Consider the following 24,391-nt stretch of genomic DNA (forward strand, 5'->3'; position numbering starts at 1 on the left):
GGTTAAAAAACTGAAAATTAACATTCTGGGTTGATAAAGAAATTTTGAAGAGTCTGCAACCAAAATATTCTCTCCACATATACTGCCTGACCACTACACCCATTTTTTGTGTCAAATTTCCAGACTATGCACTTTCAAAAAAATGTATATTATTAAGCTTGTTATTCTCCAACATGTGACATCAGCAACATTTTTCAAAGGTATATATAATGTAACTAACAAACTAACCCATTGCTTTTGCAACAACTTGTATGTCAACCATTCTAAATAGTCTTATTGTCAGGGTACTAAGGTAAGCAATTGCATTTAAAAACTCAAATGATTGTCATCAGAAGGAGCCAGATTGTGCTTGAGAGGGAGTGGAGGAAGATACTGGACAAGTCAACCAGGGAACTAGTCAGAGCACGAATTCAGCCTGATACAGTATTTGAAGGCAAGGAGCGGTACTGAGCCAATTGTTGCAGGGTACTCAAACTCTCTATCACTTCTATAGTCACAATGATGAAATTCATTAGTTAGCATTCTATTCAACAGTGATCATCCTCTGCTGTGGGATGTCAACGATGGGGTAAATAGCATTGGTATTGCTGACTGGCCCTCTTCTTAAAAAGAAATCTCTGCATGTATACTGAAAACTCTTAGCCTTAAAGTTCCTTCACATACTGTATGTTAACTTATTCACTAATAGCTGAGCTGTAATTTTAAAGCTATTATTTCCAGCAGAAGCATCTGATCTTGTGTTCTGCTGCTAGAATCACTGGAAGGATTGCATCAAGTTCTAAGTGGAGAGGCTGGAAGCATTTTTTTTTAAAGTTTACATTATAGAAATTAATTAAAAATAAGTAAATTTGTACAATTTTTAAAACAATTATTTAAATGTCTTCCCATCATTTCTTAACATTTCTGGTTACCTAGAATCAACGATCAAGGCCTTGACAACAAAAGCTGTCAAAAGAACAGTCAGGGAAGTCCACAAAAAGGACATTATCTTGCCTGATATCCTCTGCAAGAAGATGAATGCAAGATCTTGCTGGACCTCCCTAGCAGTAGTTCCTTTACTTGCAACTTGCCTCTATCCATCTACTTACTGAAACTCTGATGCACCATTCACCTCTTGTCTTGACTACATTTTTGTTTGTCAGGTTGGCCTACTTTTGCCCTTCCTTTCCTCTGCAACTCTTGGCTCATTTAGAAATCTGTTGTATTTAGCCTAAACCAAGTTCACCTCTCACTACCAAATCAATTAATTACACAGCCAAATGCCTCGTGTTCTTGTCCCTGCTTTATTTTGGAACCTTTGAGGAAAAAGCCCACCCATCTGTGCAAAACACAATTTTCATAATTTTGTTATTATCCTCCCTACTCATATTCTTCCCACAATTGATATCTTTACCTGCACTTGCTTAGGCCTGAGTCAGGCCATAAACTCTGGGTAATATAGGAGTGAAACATGTTCCTGATCAAAAGGGAGATCAGATTGATATACAAACCAATGCTTCTGATGACTTAACTCATATCATGAATGCCTTGTTTTAAGCTTCTATATCTTTTGGGTCTGCCCTATTTAGCACAGCAGCAGGACCACACAGAGCTGCAAAATCAGCCCCAATTCAAAAGGGAGTATAAGGAGGGTATGGTGGCAATCAGTACATTACCTTGGCCCGGTTTGAATTGAACCCATGAGACTGTGGGTCCAGAGTTATAACTGAGGACTTGAGGATGACTTTCATTCTGCAGTATACCAAATGTTCTACAGCAAAGTAGTATTTCTTCTGAATGTGTTTGCTAGTAATCAAAGAGTTTGAAGGAGTCTCAGATATTGACTGAACTTTTAAGCGAGGTTGCTGCTTTTCCATCAGTTGGGTGGTTTCCCATCTTAGCATTTGTTCCCATATATCAATATGGGGGAAATTGCAAAAGATGAAAAACATTATGATGCTGGAGGAACTCAGCAGGCCAGGCAACATCTGTGGAGAAAAGCAGGCGGTCAACATTTCAGGTCAGGACCCTTCTTCAGGACTGAAGATAGGAAAAAGGGAAGCCCAATATATAGGGGGGGAAAGCAGAGCAGTGATAGGAACTTGCAGTTATGTCCAGGCAAGGATCTTATGCTTGATCAGTGCTAATGGATCCTCTAGTATATCTTGCAGTTCTATGTATATATTTTTATATTATTAAGATTGGATGACATACTTGGTCATATTGTATATCAGGCACGTTTGGAAATTATGCACATTTTGGATTGTATAAGAGTAGTTGATGCTATTAGTATTTGCAATGATTACTGAATCCATGATCAACATCAAGAAAGACTTTCTACATTTAAGAAAGTATATAAGAGTAGCTCAAATGGCTAAATGATTTCAATTTCTGTGCCAAGAAATAGTAATTGCCATTTTCTGCTACACATCTTTTCTTAGCTGTGCATCTGTGCTTTCAGCTCTCAACTCAGTTTACTTATAATACAATCACTGTGAAACATTTTTGTTCAGTCTGCAAACATCAGAGCTTCCTGTCATGTTAACTCTCTACCCCACTTCATGCCAACCTTTATCCTTGAGCTCCCGCACCCTCCTATTTAGCATTCTAATGATGCTAAGCAGAAGTTCAAGGAACAGTATCTCACCTTTCAGGTGGATACATTTGCAGTTCCACACACTCAACATTGAACCTAACAATTTAAAATGATTATTGTTGATTCAGTTTATTTGGACAACCACTATAGGTAATGATTCTGTTGCTGCCATTTACATCTCTTATTAAACCATCTCATGTTTTTCTCTGTCCCATTATCATACTTTTGCCTTGTTTCTTACTCTTAGTCATTTCAATCGTTCCTTCCCTCCGTGCTAATACTGATCTTCCCTTCAGTTCTTCCCTCCCACCTCCCCTTGATTCAGCACTTTCTCAATAAACTAGAAAACAACAAAAAGCCTAAAAAGATGAGCTACACAATAAGGTTAAACAGAACAACTTTTTAAGTTCCAATAAAATATTTAACATCTAATCCATTCATGAAAATGGAATGTCATGAGCTTGTCTTTCATTGCATTATTAATGATGAACATAGATGTTCTTACATCTTGTAACCTAGGATAAAACTACATTTGGCAACTACATCTTTCATATACCTCACTTTTTCAGCTAGCAAACACAAGACAGTTGTGAATTGATACAAACAACTCTAAGCAAAGACGTGACAGCTGTTAAATTGAAATTCCACTGTTACTGATGATTTTTAAATAAACATATTAAATTACCAATTTTTTTGTGCAAGTCATATACAAGGAAGTAGACAATGCAATAAAAATATCAATTGTAGATAATAACAATCTGCTGAATACAAAGCTGACACTTTAACAGAGAATAATTTCTTGCCCTGATGAGATATGAATGGAGCAAATTGGTCGTCTCTTGCGCAACATAGTAGACAAGAACCTTGACCATCTGCTTTGGATCAAATAGTCAAATTCCTTTGCTCAATTATCTGCACCATGAACAGAAATAAAAACAAATGAGATGTCTATGATGAAAAAGTACAGAATTCAGTATTGAATCCAGAAGTTGTAACTGAAAGACAAGGGGGTTTTCCCTTGAGTTGCATTAATATTTGATCATTAACTTGAAATTCCAATTTCTCTCACCACAGATGTTTCGTGACATGCAAGTATTTCAAACTTCCACTCCAATTTCATTTGTAATTTTTTTTTAAAAAAGGTTAAGGGCATTGCAAGGCCAGCATTTATTGTCCAGCCCTAATTCCTATTGAGTAGGTAGTGATGAACCAGCTTCTTGAATCACTGCATTCCTTCTAGCGAAAGTACTTCTTCAATGCTGTTGGATGGGGAGGGGCAAAATTTCAACCCAATGATGAAGAAACATCAATTTATTTCCAGAACAGTTTGTGGCTTAGAGAGGAACCAGAAGACGGTGGAACTACCACTGCATCTGCAATATATGCTATATTTTGTATTTATACTTCCCTTAGTGTATTGCAGAGATTCAATTGCTAACAGAGAAAGTAATGAAAGTCAACAGCATCTTTCTTTGTTCCAAATAGATTTTTTTAAAAAAGAAATTTAATTTTAAAAGTAATTTGAGTTACTCGAGGGTGACACTAGGAAGAGAGCTTAGAATATTATTCACATTGAGGCTTTGGACACATCTTTTCATCTTCACACAAAATCTTTAAATGGATATATTAATCAGGTAAAATTTAACCCAGTGCTGAAAGAGTAAAAGGGAACTACAGATAGTTTTTTTTAAAGTATGCTAAGCTTCACCAAAATTTAGTTAAAGCAAACATTGGATGCAAAGTACTGGAAAGAAAACAATTTCCATCACTCTACTGCCTCAGACACAATTAATGGTGACCATGGAACTACCAGACTATTACAAAATACATCTGGGTTAATTAATGTTCTTTCAAGGAAACTTGCTTCTAACCCAATCTGGTTTATACCACCTACTTTGACTCTTAACAGTCAATCCATGACTGTTAGAGTTAAAGTAGGTGCCAATTCTGATTGTACATATTCCTCGTACATGCCTCCAAAGGCCTTCTTACCTCCAACCATCCTTCCTTCACACTCACCCCATCAATTAATCAAAAAAGCCATCCTCAGATTATACCACCAGAGAAGTAAACATACTCCTTTGCTGAAATGTTTCTGGGCCCTTGATCAAATAGCCAAGTGTCCAATTCTTTTTCTCTTAGGTTTCTGCAACAGCATCCTGGAGATCAATATAATTCCTGGAGATTCTGGGACAATCCCAAATGGTAATTAAGTCTATGCAACACAGTCCTTCATCTCTTTTAGCCATAAATGGAACCATACCACAGTACTCCAGAGAAACTAGAGCTTGACAATATCAGTAGAGCTAGAGAGTCACCATCCCAGAAATGAAAAGCATGTTGTTTGTGCCCTACTGACAATCAGCTCATGCTTTGCAAATTTGTCATCCTTCATTTAAAGAAGCATAAAGCCAAAGTTTTGGTGTTTTTGTGGTTAGACCCCATCTGGAGTATTGCATTCAATTCTGATCGCCCCATTATAGAAGGATGTGGAGGCTTTGGAAAGGGTGCAGAAGAGGTTTACCAGGATGCTGCCTGGATTAGAGGGCACATGCTACAAGGAGAAGTTGAACAAACTTGGGTCGTTTTCTCTGGAGTGACAGAGGCAGAGGGGAGATCTGATAGAAGTTTAAGATGATGAGAGGGATAGATGGATATCTTTTTCCTCCAGGGTCAAGGTGTCTAATACTAGAGGGCATGCATTTCAGGTGAGGGGGGCAAGTTCAAAGCAAATGTGCAGAGCAGTTTTTTTAAAAATAGAGTGGTAGGCGCCTGGAATGCATTGCCGGGGTGGTAGTGGAGGCAACTAGGATAGATGTTTTTAAGAGGCTCTAGAATAGGCACAAGAGTGTACTGAGAATGGAGAGATTATGGACATTGTGTAAACAGAAGGAATTTGTTTAGTTAGGTGTTTAATTACTAGTTTAATTAGTCTGGCACAGCATCATGAGCCGAAGGGCCTGTTCCTGTGCTGTACTCTTCTGTTTTATGTTCTAACAAATGTAAATATATAAATCTTCAGTATTGTGTACAACATTGACCTCCTTACCAAAAGATGGATAGCAAAACCAGGAAATTTGTCTCTGCCTTTGGCGCTGTGTAAAGATTTGTTTTCCTTACCAAAGGATGGATTTGGCTTAAAATGACCAACTTAATGTATGGACTTACTTGCTTTAAGGAGGATTGCAACAATGATTGACTGCACTGATTCCTCAAATGTTGGGATTATCCTATCAAAGACCTGGAGTAAACCAGATACCAAGGTCCATGAGAAAAGGAGCTTAATTTAAGAAAAATAAGAGATCTGCTTCTGTATATTATACTTGCACATTAATGAGTCTCAAAAGAATAAGTCCCAAAAAGTCTGATGAATGTGATCAAATAATTGTGATTAATAATACTAATTGAAAGTAATCTGTGATGAATTTCTATTTAAGATACTTTTGCATTCCCACAGTTGAATAAAAAAAACATCAGTGAAGCGATATTGCAGGTGGTGAAAGGAGAGCTTTAAATTCATATAGATATAGGAGGTCACATTAAGAGAGTTACATTGGCATCCAAAGGATCCAAGTGAAATGGGGACAGGGATTAATCATTTTACTCTGAACCTGCTCTGACATTCACCAACGTCATGGCTGATCTCACTCAACTACACCTCTATGCTATCCTACATCCCTCAGTATCCAAAAAAAAATCTACCAGTCAATCTAGAACAACTCATGACTAACAGGCACAGGCTTCTAGGAGAAAGGATTATAAAGATTCACTTCCCTTGTATGAACCAATTACTCCTCATCTTGATCCTCAAATGGCCCACCCCCTATTTCAAGGCCATAACCACCAGTTCTAGTCTCCCCAGCCAGGAAAAATCTTTTTGCAGCATTTCCTCAGTCATGCTCTTTAAGAATTTAAGAGGTTTCATTGATATTACATTCAATCTTCACTCCATGGCATACAAACAAATATTCTTCAATCTTTTCATACAAAATATAATTCCAACAAGTCAAGTGGACTTTTTGTTGCACTACACTCCCTCTTAATATTCTTTAAGCAAGGAGCCCAAATCCATACAATCTTCAAGGTACAGCCTCACCAATGTTCTATCTCACTGTAGCAAGACTTTGTCACTTTTACACTCCAATCCCTTTATTTAGAAAAAAAAGTGGCCATTATTCCATTTACTTTCTTAAATTAGTCACTCTACCTGCTCATAAACTTGGTGAAATGTGCACAAGGACATCCTGGATTCCTCTAAATACCAAAAGGTTACATTCTTTCACTGTTCAAAAAAATTACATATTTCCTATTTTTCTATCAATATGGATTACTTCACATTTATCCATATCATCTGCCACATTCCCATTTTCTCATTTCCTATGCCTACATCTTGGAATCTCTGGTGTGGAAAGCACCATCATCAGAACAGAGGTGACAGAGCTGGAGAAACAGGTTCTCTCTTCCAACTTCACCTACACCCAGATCAGCTGCAATCAACAAGAGCATCACACAGAACTTAGAGGATATTCTTGAGGGATTGTCCAGCAAGGCTAGATGGGTGGAACTAAGAAGGGAATGATCACTTTGATGGGGTCGTATTATAGCTTTTAAAACAGATAGAGTGAGTTCAGGAATAGCATATTCTTGTTAGAGTGAAGGGCAAGGGTGAAAGGATTAGGAAACCCTGGTTGATGAGGGATATTGAGGCACTGGTCAAAAGGAGGGGTATGTCAGGTAAAGGCAGCTGGGATCAAGTGAAGATCAAGTACAAGAGTTGTAGGAGTACCCTTAAGAGAGAAATCAGGAGGGCAAAAAGCTTTGGTAAATTGGTTTATTATTGTCGCATGTACTGAGGTACAGTGGAAAACTTTGTTTTGCATGCCATCCATACAGATCATTTCATCACATCAGTACATAGAGGTAGTACAAGGGAAAAGCAATAACAGAATGCAGAATATAGTGTTAGAGTTACAGAGAAAGTGCATTGCAGGCAGGCAATAAGGTGCAAAACCACAACGAGATAGATTGTGAGATCGAGGGTCCATCTTAGTGTATAAGGGGACCATTCAATAGTCTTTAACAGCAGGAAAGAAGCTGTCATTGAGCCTGGTGGTACATGCTTTCATATCTTCTGCCCGATGGGAAGAGGGAGAAGAGAGAATGTCTGGGGTGGGTGGGGTCTTTGATTACGTTGGCTCCTTTACTGAGGCAGCGTGACGTATAGACGGAAACCAGCCTCCCCTCCATGGACTCTGATATACTGAGCTGCGTCCACAACTCTTTGCAGTTTCTTGCGGTCACGGGCAAAGCAGTTGCCATACCACACCCCAATGCATCCAGATAGGATGCTTTCTAAGATATATCTATAAAAATTGGCAAGGGTCAACAGGGACATACAGAATTTCTTTGGCCTCCTGAAGAAGTAGCTGTGTAAGGCACCAGTGTTGAGGGTAATCGTGGCATAGGTGCTGCTGCCGTCCTTACTGATTACTTACTGACCAACACACTGCTAAGTATTCAGTTGTAAAGGGATGTGTTGAGTCCCAGGACTAGGAGTTTGGAGATGAGTTTGCTTGAAATTATGGTATTGAAGGCTGAGCTGTAGTCAATAAGTAGTCTGATGCAGGTTTCTTTACCATCCAGAGCGTAGGGCGAGGGAGATCGTGTCCACCATGGACCTCTTTTGGCAGTAGGTGAATTGCAGTGGGTTAAGGTTGCCTGGGAGGCTGGAATTGATGTGTGCCACGACCAGCCTCTCGAGGCATTTCATGATGGTGGATGTCAGAGCCACTGGACAGTAGTCAAAGGCACATTACCTTATTTTTCTTTGGTACTGGGATGATAGTGGTCTTAAAGCAGGCAGGAACCTCAGACTGAAGCTTTGGCAGATAAGGTAAAAGGTGATTCCCAAGAGATTCTACAAGTAGATTAAGAGTAAAAGGGTAACTAGGGAAAGACTAGGTCTGCTCAACGATCAATGTGATTGTCTAGGTGTGGAATCACAAGAGATGGGCAAAGTGTTAAATGAATATTTCTTGTCCGTATTTACCATGAAGGTAATGAAAGCTAAGGAATTAAGGGAAATAACAGTGATGTATTGGAACATTTCCACATTATAACAGAGGTGACATTGTTGGTCTTAAGGCACATTAAGGTGGATAAATCCCCAGCATCTGATCAAGTATATCCAAGGACATTGTGGAAAGCTAGGGAAGAAATTGCAGAGGGCCTGGCAGAGATACCTGCATCATTTTTACCCATGGGTGGGGTACTGGAAGACTGGAGAATGTTGTGCCTTTATTTAAGAAGGGCTACAAAGGACAAGCCAGGGAACTTCAGGCCATTGAGCTTAACATCAGTGCTGCGAAAGTTACTGGAGAGGATTTAGAGGGACAGGATCTACTAGCATTTGAAAAGGCAACATCTAATGAGGGATGGTCAGCAATAGTTGTGTTTGTGGGAAATCATGCCTCACAAGTTTGGTTAAGTTGTCTTTGAAGAGGTAACAAAGAAGACTAATGAAGGCAGGGTGGTAGATGTCATCTACATGGACTTTAGCAAGATCTTTGACAAGGTCCCACATGGTAGACTAGTCTGGAAGGTTAGATCACATGGGATTCAGGGCAAGCTAGCTAATTGGCTACAAAATTGGATTGGTGGAAGGAGACAAAAAGGGGTAGTAGTGGAGGGTTGTTATTCAGGTTGGAGGCCTGTGACCAGTGGTGTGCCACAGAGTTCAGAGCTGGGCCAACTGTTGTTTGTCATCTGTATTCATGATTTGGATGACAATAACGTTAACATGGTTAGTAAGTTCACAGATGACACCAAAATTGGTGGTGTAGTGGACAGTGAAAAATGTTATCTAAGAATACAACAGGATCGAGGTGAACTGAGGAAGTGAGCCAGGGAATGGCAAATGGCATTTAAGTCAAAATGAGGTATTGCATTTTGGCAAGTTAAACCAGGACAGGACTTGCACCATACACAGTAGGGCCCTGGAGAGTGTTGTAGAACAGAGACACCTAGAGGTACAGGTACACATTTCCCTGAAAGTGGTGACACAGGTAGACAGGGTGGTGAAGGCAGCATGTGGCACACTTGCCTTTGTTAGTCAGGGCATGTTGTAGAACAGAGACACCTAGAGGTACAGGTACACATTTCCCTGAAAGTGGTGACACAGGTAGACAGGGTGGTGAAGGCAGCATGTGGCACACTTGCCTTTGTTAGTCAGGGCATTAAGTATAGGAGTTGGGACATCATGTTGCAACTATATAAGTCATTGTTGAGACCATACTTGGCCATAAGATGATGGTCATTAAGCAGGGAAGAGTGTAGAATAGATTCACAAGGATGGTAGGAGGGCTTGAGTTATAAGGAAAGGCTGGATAGGCTGGGACATTTTTCTCTGGAACATAGGAGGCTAAGGGGAGACCTCAGAAGGCATAAACATCATGAGGGGCATAGATAAGATAGATGGACATGGTCTTTACCCCAGGGTAAGGGAGTCTAAACAGAGGACATAGTTTAAGGAGAGAGGGGAAAGACCTGGGGAAACTTTATCACACAGAGGGCAGTGGGTATTTGGAATGAGCCACCAGAGGAAGCTGTAGAGGCAGGTACAATTATAATAACTAAAGACATTTAGATAGGTAAACATCTGCTGGAGAAACTCAGTGGGTTAAGCAGCATCTGGGGTGGGGGGAGGGGGGTGAGGAGAGCTGGGAGGAGCTATCATTGTTTCAGGACAGAGTGGAGAGGGGAGCTGGCCAGTATAAGGAGGAGAGGGGGAGTGGTGAGATAGAAGCTCAAAGTGATTGGTGGACTAAGGAGGAATGAAGGGTGACAGGCAGGTTAAGCCAGGTAGATGAAGGATGCAGGTAGAGAGAAAACAAATGAGAGGCAGATGAACTAAAGTGGGAGGGGAAGAGGGGGGAGGGTGAAAATGGAGACAGCTGCTGGATGATAATCAGGAACACAAAAGGTTACCAGTGCTGGAATCTGATAAAGGAGGTGAAGAGCAAATGAAACCATAACCAGATGGGGGAGAGAAGCTTGTGGGCGAACGGTGTGTGTAGTGGGTGGGTGGAAACAGGAGGGGGACAAAAATGAGAGGATTGGAAGAGGAAGGGAAGAAAGAACAGAAAAGAAATGGAAGGGAAGGGGTCAGAGGTGGGGAGAAAAAAAAAGACCGGAGGAGAGGGTTACCCAAAATTGGAAAACTCAACATTTGTGCCATTGGGTTCCTCTAGCTTGCATTGGGCCTCACCTGGCAGTGGAGAAGTTAGAGGATGGACAGGCCTGTGTGGGAATGGGAAGGAGAATTGAAATCACATGCAACTGGGAGCTCAGGATGGCCACTGTGCACAGACCATAGGTGCTCTGCAAAACGGTGACCCAGTCTGTGCTTGGTCTCACTGACGTAGGAGGCCACAAAGGGACCACTGAATATTGTAGATGAAGTTGGAGGGGATGCAGATGAATCTTTGCCCCAGCTGGAAGAGCGATTTGTGGTGAAGGACATGCAAGAACAAGTGTTGCACCTCCTGCAGTTGCAGGGGAAAGTACCAGGGGCCAGGGAGGGGTGGATGGGGAGGATGAGCTGACCTGGGAGCCACAGAGGGAGTGGTCCTGTAGAAGGTGAAAAGGGGTGGGGAGTAGAATGTGGCTAATGGTTGGATCTCATTGCAGCTGACAAAAAGGATGAAAAATGATATGCTGGCTGCAGAGGCTAGTAGGGTGAAAGGCAAGGACTAAGGCAACTCTACCTCTGTTCTGTCTGGAGGGAGGTGGGATGAGAGCAGAAGTTCAAGAAACAAACGAGATGCAAGAGAAGGCTCCATTAACCACAGTAGACAGGAGACCACATTTCCCAAAAAAAAAAGGATATTTCAGATGTCCTGGAATGGAAGTCCTCATCTTAAGAGCAGATGCAGCAGAGATGGAGAAACTAGAGAAAGGGATGGCATCCTTACAAGAGACAGGATGGAAAGAGTTGCAATCTAGGTGGCTGTAGGAGTCGGTGGGTTTATAGTAAATGTTAGTGGATGGTTTGGCTCCTGAGAATGGAGACAGAGGTCTAGAAAAGGGAGAAAAGTGTCAGAAATGCTCTACATAAATTTGAGAACAGGCAGGAAGTTATTGAAGAAGGTGATAAAATTGACGAGTTCTGTATGGGTGTAGGAAGCAGCACCATTGATGTAACGGAGGATAAATTGGGGAGAAGTATCGGAGAAGGTTTGGAATAGGGACTGTTCCACGTAGCCAACGAAAAGACAGGTGCAGCCAGGGCCCATGGCTACACCTTTGATTTGCAGGGACTGAGGAGATTCATGAAGGAAAAATGGGTCCTTCCATTTTTGTCCCTTTTGACATCCACCACCCCCCCCCCCCCCACCGGTTCCATTCACCCACTACACATAATTCACCCACAGGCTTCCCCACCACCCTCTTTCCCCATCTTGTTCTGGTTCCATCTGCCATTCACCTCTCCCCTAATGGTTCCTATTATCATCTCCCATACTCATCAGATTCCAGCATTGGTAGTCTTTGTGTTGTTTATCATGCTCTAGTAGCTGTCCCCACCTTCACCTCCCCTCCCCCCAACCATCTACTTCCTTTTCTTCCCCCCCCCCCCCCACCTTTTACCTCCATCCATCATCCACCTGCCTTTGTCTCCCAACTTCACCCCTTCCTGGCGCAACCTCTCCATCATCCTTCACCCCTCCTCAGTCCACCAATCACCTCTGGCTCCTGTACAGCATTCCCCTCTCCTCTTTCTACTGGCTATCTCCGCTGTCAGTCCTGATGCAGGGTTTTGACCAGAAACATCAACAATTCCTTTCCCCGCACAGATTCTGCCCAACCTGCTGAGTTCCTCCAGCAGATGGTTTGTTGCTCCAGATTCCAGCATCTGCAGTCGTTTGTGTCTCTATTTAGACAGGTACATGGATAGAAAAGGGATACAGGCCAAATGCAGGCAAAATTTGACCAGCTTGGATAAACATCTTGGTTGGCATGGAGGAGTCGGGCCAAAGGGCCTGCTTCTGTGCTGTATAACTGACTCTACATGCAGAGTCACTAACTCACCGCTTCCAACAGCTAAAACTTAACAGTGTTTGTACTAATTTAATAAAATTCCCCCAAATGTTCAAGCTCTAAACACAATGTACCCTTTTATTGCTTTAAAGCAAGATTTAAAACAAATGCCACTCGCACAATTGACATACATCTTGAATATGTTTTAAAAATCTATTGCTAATTACTACTAAATACTATAACAAAATACAAAACTAATAACTGTTTCAAAGTCAGATGAGGGTGTGGAATAAAGACCAACAATATAAATGCACTATTTCATCTAATGCTGTGATTTTTTAAAAAAAATTTTGAATAAAGTAAACAAAGGACTGAACAGACAACCCCCAGTAATTCAATGTTTCAGACCACAAGTCAAAAAAAACTCTCCTGCCCTGCCACCTTGTGGAAGTTTGACATACTGCAATCACCGTGACTCAAAAAAGGGAAAATGTTGGAAACACCCCAGCAAGTCACGTAGCATTTGTAAGCAGAAGAGTTCATGAATCATGTCAATAACTGAGACAATTTGAATACAATAAAATACCACAATTAATCGAAATCTGAAATAAAAAGGCAGCAGATCAGGCAATAACCAAGGAAGATGAGAGCTGTTTCAGGTGAGTCACGGTCCATCTTCAGCAGCTTCATCAATGATCTTCCTTCAATCGCAAGGCAGAAGCAGGGATGGCCACTGATAACTACAATGTTCAGCACCATTTCGCAACTCCTCAAAGAATGAAGCAGTCAGGATGACCTGGACAATATACAGGACTGGACAATAGGTGGCAAGTAACGTGTGCCACATAAGTGCTAGGCAATGATAATATCCAACCAGAGAAAATCCAGCTGTCACTCCAGACATTCATAGCATTACCATCACTGAATGCCCCACTATCAATATCCTGGGGGTTACCATTGACCAGAAACTGAACTGGAGTAACCATGTACACAATGTGGCTACAAGAACAGGTCAAAGGCTAGAAATCTTGCAGCTAGTAACTCACCTCCCAACTCCAAAAAGCCTGTCCACCATCTACAAGGCTCAAGTCAAGAGTGTAATGCAATACTCTCCACTTGCTTGAATGTGCAACTTCAACAACACTCAAGAAGCTCAACGCCATACAGCAGAGGTTTTCAACATGTGGTCTGCGGACCCCTGGGGGTCTGCAGCGGGTTGCCGGGGGTCCGCGAGCAAGCCAAGAAAAGAAAAATGGAAAAGTGACCTGTTACAAAGACGTAGCTTACTTGCTTGCTCCAGTTTTCCACTAATCAGAAAATCGGCCATATCTATTCTATCTGTTATAGGCGACAATCTTAGAGACTTAGACGGTGTTCCCTTCTGGTAAACTGCCACTTAATATTCGATTTGTGTAGTCAGAGTAGTCAGTACTGTTCACTACTCACTACTATTCTGTTGTGCACTGTAGTGTCAGTGAGACTGAGTGACGTTGTTGGTGTGCCTTAATATTGCTTACTTACTGTGCATTTACACCACAGTGACATCACTGTTAAACAAAAAAAGTGTGCAAGCGTGTAAATTTTAGATTAGTTTTGATAATTTTATCAGTAATAGTAATTAAATTGTCCAGCGTGTATTGCTGAGTATGGAGAAATTTCTGAAGAGAAAAGCTGACCAGAAACTGGAAGATTCTGATGACGAAGGGGATAAGGGTGACTGAAAGAGAAAACAACGCAAGTACGATCCAGAATACATTTCATATGGCTTCATCGCAGTGGGAACAAATGCAGACCAACCTCTGTGTTGTGTATTTGCAAACACTGTCCAACGATGCAATGAAACCAGCGAAATTGAAGCGCCATTTAACAACAGTGCATCCAGATATTGCCAGTAAGCCAAAGGAATATTTTGAGCAGCAAAAAGGCAAAATGACAGCCTGCGCCACTGTAAATGAGAAGGTTCTTCGCACATCACATTTGGTAGCATTACGAATAGCACCTTCCAGAAAGCCTCACACAATTGGAGAAGAGCTTATACTGCCTGCAGCAGTAGATATGTGCGAAGTTGTACTGGGAAAAGAATCCAGTCAAAAACTGAAAGCCATTCCACTATCTGATAACACAGTAAGCAGAAGAATTGGCGATATAGCGAAGGTATACAGAGCCAGCTGATAGCATGTCCTCAGCAAGTCAGATTTGCGATTCAGCTCGATGAAAGTACTGATGTTGCCAGTGCTGCGCAGTTGTTGGTTTATGTTCAATATTGCTGGGAAAGAGAGGCTTTGGAAGACTTTGTTTTGCAAGGCGTTCCCAGGGCGTACAACCAGTGAAGAACTTTTCCGTGTGCTTGACACTTTTTTTGTACAATCGGCATTGCCGTGGACACGGTGCATTGGAGTAGGCATGGATGGTGCTGCCGCAATGACGGGACAGAAGTCGGGTCTAGTCACACGAGTGAAAGAAGTAGCTCCACATGTAGCAGCAACCCACTGCATGATTCACCGTGAGGCTTTGGCTGCAAAGGATATGGATGAAAATCTTGCGGATGTGTCCTCCACGTGCATTAAAATTGTTAACTTTATCAAAGCCAGGCCGCTCAATCATTGTTTGTTTGAAAACATATGCCGTGAAATGGAAGCCGAGCATAAGCATTTGTCGCTACATACAGAAGTCAGATGGCTGTCACGAGGCCGCGTTGTGCAGTGTGTATATGAATTGTGAGATGAACAGCTCATTTTTGTAAATGAGCATAATGGATCATTGGCACAGTTCTTGACAGATGAGACGTGGATTGCCAGATTAGCTTACCTTGCAGATATTTTCAACAGCTTAAATCTATCATTGCAAGGACCTGGCTCAAATGTTCTGAAAACGCATGACAAAATCAATGCCTTCCAGAAAAAACTCCATATCTGGAAGGGAAGATGCGAGCAAGGCGTCTATGATATGCTTCCATTGTTGACTGACTTTCTGAAAGTGAACGAGACTAAGACAGAGGCCATTGTGAACACCATTTTGAACCATATTCCACAGCTGTCACATTATTTCCGCGACGATGACACAAGCATGTTTGATTGGATTCGAAATCAGTTTGTATGCATGCTTACTGATTTAACTGGACGTGAACAAGAAGAATTGGCTGAACTGTCATCTGACAGGACTTTGCGCTTGCAGTTCAACCGAATGTCACCGTTGTTGTTCTGGATATCATGTTCCCAGGAGTATCCACTGCTGTCCGGCAAAGCCGTCAATGTTCTGTTACCATTTGCAACCACTTGTGCGAAATAGTATTTTCTGCAGTCACTGCCATGAAAACCAAATACAGATCAAGATTGAATATTGAGGATGACATACGCGTATGTTTGTCACATATACCACCACATTTGGACAAACTCTGCAGTGCAAAATAGGCACAACCTTCACACTGAACTGAACTGAACACTGAAAGACACCGCTGGTAATTATCGGTGATTGAAATAGTCACTATTTCAATAGGGCCTATGTGCAGTAATTTAAGTGTTGTATGCATGAATTATCGATTGTTTGATTTTGTGGGCTTTGGGGGTCCACCATCTCACAAGGACATGTTCTGGGGGGTCGCAGCATGAAAAAGGTTGAAAACCACTGCCATACAGGACACAGCAGACCGCTTGATAGGTATTCCATCCACAACCATTCATTCACCCCATCATTGACAACAGTAGCAGCAGTTTGTATTGTCTACAGGATGCATTGCAGCAACTTGCCAAGGATCCTTAGACAGCACCTTCCAAACCCACAACCTTTACCAGCTAGAAGGACAAGGGCAGCAAAAGCATGGGAACACCACCACCTTAAAAGTTACCCTCCAGTATTTGCAGCATTTTCAGCCCTTTGCGTTTACATTTCATCCCAAATACTACAAATGCTGCAAATCTTATAGCTCACTTGTCAAACTCAGATCTAAAATCTCCCATTGACAGTTCATACATCGAGAATAATGGATACACTAGTAATACAGTTGTTCATGTGCTCAATAATAGGATGGAAAAGGCATAGCTTTGCCAATTTTAGGGCTGACAAAATTAAGTTTTTTTATTTTTAAAGTGCACAGTTCATTTACATTTGCAAATAAATTCAAAATATGAATTTCTGCTAGACTATTATACTTACAAGAAACTACAACACCACTGTATATGTCGACTCATTATACTACTTTGTATTTGAAATGTAGGAATTACCAATACAATTAGAAGCTATCACTATAAAGCAGCAGGTCCATTAGCACCAAGAGAACACCCAAGATCAGTTCCCTTCAGCAAGAATGGAAAGATTGGCATTGAAGCAGAGAACAGGTAGGTCTAGTCAATCCCACAGCAAATAGGCCAGAGCTACGCAGTTCTGCCAAAACCAACTGAAAAGTGGTGTATGATTAAACACCTAAATGGGAGGAAGACATTCAAGAACAACCTTGTACTCAAAAGTGGTGGTGCCTAGAAGAGTTCCAAAGATTGAAGCTTTGGAATCAACTTCAGCAAGAATTGCCAAGCAAGTTACTCATCTCCACTTCTGTCCAAGCTTATCCTCCAGAACTAGCTGCGTGACTTGCCAAACAGTTCCAGTGTGGCCAAAACTTTCATCTATTTGGATGTTGGAGATGTTTGCACAATGATTAATTCCATTCCCCACTCCTCAGTAATGAAGCAACTAGATCTAGACATCATTCATGTATGAGCTAATAATTTGCAAGTAACATTCATGACACACCAGTATTAGGAAAGGACCAATTCCAAAAAGGAAAAATTTAGCCATCCCTTTTTGAAATTCAATGTCATTACCATCAAACAGAGATCCCCACCATCAATATCTGAGTGTACAATTGACTAGAAACTTAAATAATGTAGCCACAGTATTTAGCTACTGAGATAAGTCAGCAGTTGGTTATCCTATGAAAGGAATCATCCCTTAATTCATTACAGCCTTTCCACTATTCACATGGTACAATGAAACAGTCTGGATTTGCCAGGATGACTTCAACTCCAACAATATACAAAGAGCATGATACCCATCCAATACAAAGTAACCAGCACAAACATCCACCCTAAATATTCACTCTCTTCACTAATGGTATACAATGACCACAAAATGCATTGCACAAATTTTCCCATGTCTTCTTCAAGAGCACTGCTCACACCTGTCACTTCAACCACTCAAAAGGACAAGGGCAACCTGCTTACAGAAACACCACCAACTACAAGTTCTCTTGACACACCCTTTTGGCATGGAGATATATCACTGTTCATTCATCACTGCTGTGCCTAAATACTGAAACTTTCTAGCTAGAAATACAAAGGTAGTTTCTCAACCACACAGTCAATATAAGTTCAAGGCATCTCACCAACATCTTCAAAGACAATAGGCGCTGGCCTTGCAAACATTGCCTGTATACCACGAAGTAGTATGAAAGAAAAAAAGATATGGTTAAATCAGGATGCATGGAGAGATGAAAAAGAGTGGCCATAGATTCAAGATATGGCATAACAAAAGCAACTGGGCACCTACAACTCAAGCTACACGAGAGGTTTGTATCGGAAGGACGAAATGACAAATGTGATGTTGTGTTTGAAGTGGATAATAAAGAAAGCAATTAATTGATAGTTGCTGTAAACTTATTCAACTGTATAAATGGAAAGAAACAAATAAAGTAAAACTCTAATAATCCACTGCCCAATTGTTCAGAATTGGCAATCGGCATCTGGCTCACTGGGTGCCAATATCCGCACCCCCTTTAAACTCACTGGAGCCCCATTTCTCATGCTCCTTTTGCAGTCGAGCAGCTGAAATAGACAAGACTAGAGGTACAGCTGTCTATCGGTTCCCTGTCAAAACTGGCTATGTTCGTGGATGAAGTCACCAAGGAACAAATGACGGACAAGCGAAAGATTCAGTGGCAATGATGCAGTACAGAAAGAGGAGTAATTGCTGAGAATGCTCACTTTAAGTAGGACACACAAGTCAAATGAAGGCATTGTTTCCAAAAGCAGGACAACTATGGAAAAGTATTTGTGTGTTTAACTGCCCAAATTGAGGAGGAAAGGGAAAGATAATATTTTCTTTTGGAACTGCATTTTCTGACTTCAGTTAGGTCCATTTCGGTGCTGAGACTGGGATGGAAATCACATTGAAGAAATTCAATCATGGAGTTTAAAGGGAAGATGGACACAGGTCTGAAAAGCCACAACAAGTTCAAGTGCTTCAGATAGAAAGATTCAACAGAAGTAACCTGAAAAGGCACAGAGGTTAGAAAGGAGTTCACGAAAAGGGAGAAAACATATAGCATTGGCTTTCACTGGAGCCAGGAAGACAAATCAGTTGGCCAACAATTGGGAGGAACCAGAATCTCACAGACAAGATGAAATCAAAAGGCAATATGAAGAATGATGGGGGAGAAATTGCCGAAAAACTGTGACAGATATCCAGCCAAAATCCAAGGAGTTGATATTGCAAAGTCCTTTGATACATTAGCAATCAGATTCCAAGGATGTACCAACAGTGGAATTTGTTATACTCACCCTCAGTCTAACACAGCCTCTTCGGGAACCTCGCATCATCTTGTCCTTGGACTGGAAAAAAAATGTAATGTGGACTTGATTATAATATACAACAACAAATAGAACAGATCAAATTCACAATATTTGAAATCAATTAAAAATAGCACCACCTTTCTGATAACAAGGGAAGAAAAATAACTGTTTCATTTGCACATTTCCCATTAGCTAGATGTACTATCAAAAAGACAAACCCAGTCTTTAATTTGGATACGAAATAGGGAGCCTGAAGTAAACAATGAAGGCCTTGCAAAAAAACACAAGATTCCAAGATGCCAAACTTGATGTCTCATAACACAAGAAAACAAATATGCATGGGTCAAGAAAGTCACATCTGGAACCTAATGGCTCAAAAATGATTATTTAATCAATGAATGAATAAATCATAAGCATACAGATACAATAGCTAATGATGTAAAAGCAGAAACAAAAATGAAAACAAGGACTACAAATGAAAATCACAATATTTTAAATTCTTACTACCAGTTTAACTAGCAATTATTGGTTTTTGAAGTCATGAGCACAAGGATACATTATACACCTGCAAAATATTTCTCTATCTGGTACTTTAATGGAGGGATTTACTATATCTATATTAAAAAGCAAATTAAAATGTATTTAGTTGTCATAAAAGCAGGATTAGGAGTTGCTGTTCAGAGCATCAGGTTATGCATACAAATTTTTCCTGCACATTGGTCTTATTGTTTTCTCTTCTGCATGTTTACAGACAATACCTGTGTAGCTGGACCGGAGGGCACAATCTTAGAATTAGAGGGTACCGGTTTAAAACAGAGATGAGGAGAAATTTCTTTAGCCAGAGGGTAGTGAATTTATGAAATTCTTTGCCATGTACAGCACTGGAGGCTAGATAACTGGAGGCATTTGAGGAGATAGATAGATATCTTATTAGTCAAGGTATCAAGGGATATGGGGATAAGGCCAGAAATTGGGGTTAGAATACTTTTTTTTGCTCATGGAGCAGACTCCACCCTGCCCCCCCCCCCCCAATTTCTCATTTCTTTTTTCCTTTTTCCCCTTTTCTTTGGAGCAGACTCGATGGGCCGAATGGCCTACTTCTGCTCCCTTGTCTTGTGAACTGTTTGTTTTCATTTCTAATACTTCCACTTGACAAGTGAGGCAACAAAGAACCTCTCAGCTAGACAATGTGTTTGATAACCTCAAATGAGATTTTTTTTGATGCGGCAAAAGAGGTTGATGAAGGGAATGCTGTCGTTTTAGATGTTCAATAGGCATTTCAGGTTCCCAACTCCCATAAAATTACTCCACAGGTACAGTCTGCTTCCATATTTCTCTCCACATCTTCCTTCTCTCAAATCCTGATGCCCTAACATTCTGCCAAATAGGAGACCGTCCCAAATGTTTCTAAAATTCTGAGGCCCCATTGCAACTTTCTTCTATAAAGATATGAATTCAGCATTATAGCCATCTGCATGCATTGTACTCAAATTTTCTAGCAATCTTCCACACAAAAAAAAATTTCAACAAAACAAAATTACCACATGTCCAACCTCAGTAAATGGCCCCAGTGTGGATAGGTGGCAGGAGAATTGGGTGAGTTAATGGGCACACAAGAAAGAACAAGTTACAGGGAAATGAGGAAGGGAATAATCTGAGAGCCAACATGGATTCCAATAAAACAAATGGTCTCCTGCTACATTGCAAGAAAATATGGAGAAAAGTATGTACAAGTAATAGGAAAACAAACAGCAGCAGGAATAGGCCATTCAGCCCACCGAGTCTGCTCAACAAGATCATGGCCAATCTTCTGTTTCAAACCTGTCCTATTTTCATGTCCCTCGATTGCATTAATATCCAAAAATCTATCTAATAGAATTTTGAATGTAATCAATGACCAAGTCTCCACATTTCTCCTGGATAAACAATTCCAAAGATTCACCATTCCGAGTCAAGAATTTTTTCTCAAGTGTCTTGTACCTCAATTTGAGACTGGCTACTAGTTCCAGACTCCTCAGCCAAAGGAAACATCCACCTTGTATCAACACCAGCAAGTCCCTTTGGAATTTTACCTGTTTCGATGAGATCACATCTCATTCTTCTGAACTCCACAGAATACAGGCCTAGCCTACACCATCTCTTCATCTATAACTGACCTAAAATAGATTCAGCTTGGTGAATTTTCATTGCACTCCACAACAGTTTCCTTTTGTTTCAGGCAAGGAGACCAAAATTGGGCTCATCGAGGCTGAAACCCTAAAGATCTATCATCTTCTCTCCTCCACTGGAAGTGCCTGAAGATTGAGAATGATTTGCTTCCACTCTACTTTGAGGGTTCTGAGTCATCAAACAAGACCAAGGAAAGACCCACAGACTCTACCACAGGTGAGTCAGGTGGTGTTTGATGGGGCAAGTGGGTAGGTGGTTTGAGGTGATGCACTCCTTCTGCCATTTACATTGAGAGTACACATATGCTCAATGTGGGACTGAGGTTCCCAAATGCTCCACTCCATCTTGAGCAACAGTGGGCCACGGGATCCCATAAATTGGTGGGAACGTTACTCTTATTAAAAGGCAGCTTTACAAAGAACATAGAACAGTACAGCACAGGAAATAGGCCCTTCAGCCCATGCTGTTGTGCCAAACTAATTGAGATAATGATACCTAGTCCCTTCTGTCTGCACATAGTTCATATCCCTCCATTCACTGCATATTCATGTGCCTATCTAAGAGCTTCTTAAAACAGTTATGTTCTATTATATCTGCCTCCTCCACCACACCACCCTGGAGTGCATTCCAAGCACCCACCACTCTGTGCAAAAAAAAAACTTGCCCCGCACATCTCCTTTGAACCTTTCCCCTCTCACTTTAAATGCATGCCCTCTAGTGACAGTGGTGGTCAGGTGGGACACAAGGAAAAAGATACCAGCTGTCTATAAAAGTATGAGAGGCATAAACTTCTATCAGGTCTCCACTCAGCCTCTGCTGCTCCAGAGAAAACAACCCTAGTTTGTCCACACTCTCCTTATGGCACATGCAGCATCCTCTTAAAACTCTTCTGAACCCTCTCCATAGCCTCCACATCTCCCTACAATGGAACAACCAGAAATGAATGCAATACTCCAGATGCGGCTTAAGCAAAGTTTTACATAGTTGCAGCATAACTTCCTGACTCTTGAACTCAGTGCCTTGACTAATAAAAGCAAGCATGCCACATGCTTTCTTCACCACCCCATCAACTTAAGCAGCCACTTTCATGGAGCTATGGACTTGGACCCCAAGATCCCCCTGTACATCAACACTGTTAAGGGTCCTGCCAATAAATATGTACTGTCCCTTTACATTTGATCTCCCAAAGTGCAACACCTCGCACTTGGCCAGATTAAACTCCATCTGCCATTTCACTGCAAATATCTACAACTGATCTAAATCCCACTGTATCGTTTGGCAAACTTCCACACTATCTACAATGCCACCAATCTTTGTGTCATCAGCAAACCTACTAACCCACCCATCCACGTTTTCATCCAAGTCATTTAGATACCTATCACAAACAGCAGAGGTCCCAGTATGGATCCCTGCAGAACACCAACAGTCACCGACCTTCAGCCAGAATAAGACCCATCAACCACTACCCTCTGTCTTCTATGGGCAATCCAATTCTGAATCCAAATGGGCAAGTAACTGTGGATCCCATGCATCTTAAATCTTCTGGGAACATAAGATTCTTTGAAAGATGCTATGAGAACATTCTTTAAATGTTATCACAGCTTTAACAATAGTTGAATAATCTAACGATATTGAGAAATTGTGTCATATTGTAAAAAAATTCTTCAGCTTCCATACAAGTATACTATCAATGTTTTGCCATTTCTTACAGTACGTTTGTTTTACATGGATGATCACAATTTTGCTATAAATATGTAGCAAAATATGTTATAAATCTGTCATGCAAGCATCTTAGCACCAGTTGCAACAACTCAAAACTGCATTGCAAAGGGCAATACAACTGTACCAGCATCCATTTCTTTTATCATCAGCAAAGAGAAGCATGAACTACAATGCGTGGGCTTTTCAACCTCACAAAAGCCTTTGCATGTCAACTGAAACACTGGAAAATGTTTCACAACTTCTGAAGGCACTACAGCGCCAGTGACCCAGGTTCAATTCCAGCCGCTGTCTGTAAGGAGTTTGTACGTTCTCCACGTCTGCATGGGTTTCCTCTGGGTGCTCCAGTTTCCTCCCACATTCCAAAGACATATGGGTTAGGAAGTTGTGGGCATGCTATGTTGGTGCCAGAAGCATGGTGACACTTGCAGGCTGCCCCTAGAACACTCTACACAAAAGATGCATTTCACTGTGTGTTTTGATATACATGTGACTAATAAAGATATCCTATAAAGTTCACCACCAATCAAATGGCTTAATTATACCAAGTCTCATTCACCCTACTACCCCAATGACCTGCACTAATCTCCCCTACCTCCATAACGTTCCGTAAGATGTTCACTCATCTAACCATGGCCTTTTAATCAGATTCAAATTCATAAGGAAATTTCATTGATTAAGGCTACATATTCAGCCATTGATGTGCTAAATTCCACAATTCCTTATCCAAGCCCAACTGCTTCATTACTACTGTACTTCTCTCTCCTCCCCCACCACCCCCCCCCCCACAAGATGGCCCTTAAAACTGACCAATTTCACACCATTTCTGTTGATTCCTCCTCCATTATCTCCTTATGCAGCTGGACATCAATTTTATTTTTTAATCTTCCTCGTAAGTGCCTTGGGATATTTTGTACATCAACAGAAACTAAAACAAGGGTCAGAACTGGAAAATATATCATAAAGGGCTGTAGAACCAGAGCAGAGGAGAGGCAAAAACAAAGAGATTTGAAACTGAGTAAAATAACAAGAACAGGCTTTGATTAACTGCAAATCAAAGTAGCTCAGATTCAGATTAGTTCATCGTAATATACACCAGGGTGCAATGAAATTCCTTGCTTGCTCAAAGCTCACAGAGGAAACAATATACATGGTAATAACAAATACAGCAATAAATATAGCGACGAGAATAAAACAATGGTAAAAATACGACAGAATGGTGCAAAGATAGTAGTGCAATCTAAAGTAGTGCAAAAAGAAATGCTAAAGGTACAAGGTTGATGAACTTGATAAAAGTTGGACTGCAGAGTTTTGGATGAACTTGAGTTTA

The 24,391-nt window shown here is 41.0% G+C and overlaps 1 protein-coding gene across 5 annotated transcripts in view; it reads right to left on the bottom strand.

The window, feature by feature from the left end:
- The window catches only part of osbpl9 (oxysterol binding protein-like 9), a 127,248-nt gene that overhangs the window by 94,125 nt on the left and 8,732 nt on the right, over nucleotides 1-24,391 (bottom strand). For all 5 annotated transcript variants that reach the window (XM_052013141.1, XM_052013142.1, XM_052013139.1 and 2 more), the window contains exon 2: nucleotides 19,162-19,212. In XM_052013141.1, the coding sequence (XP_051869101.1) occupies nucleotides 19,162-19,212 (51 nt within the window). The remainder of the gene's footprint in view (nucleotides 1-19,161; nucleotides 19,213-24,391) is intronic.

This window comes from Pristis pectinata, chromosome 3, assembly GCF_009764475.1.
Source record: "Pristis pectinata isolate sPriPec2 chromosome 3, sPriPec2.1.pri, whole genome shotgun sequence".
NCBI classification, from domain to species: Eukaryota; Metazoa; Chordata; class Chondrichthyes; order Rhinopristiformes; family Pristidae; genus Pristis; species Pristis pectinata.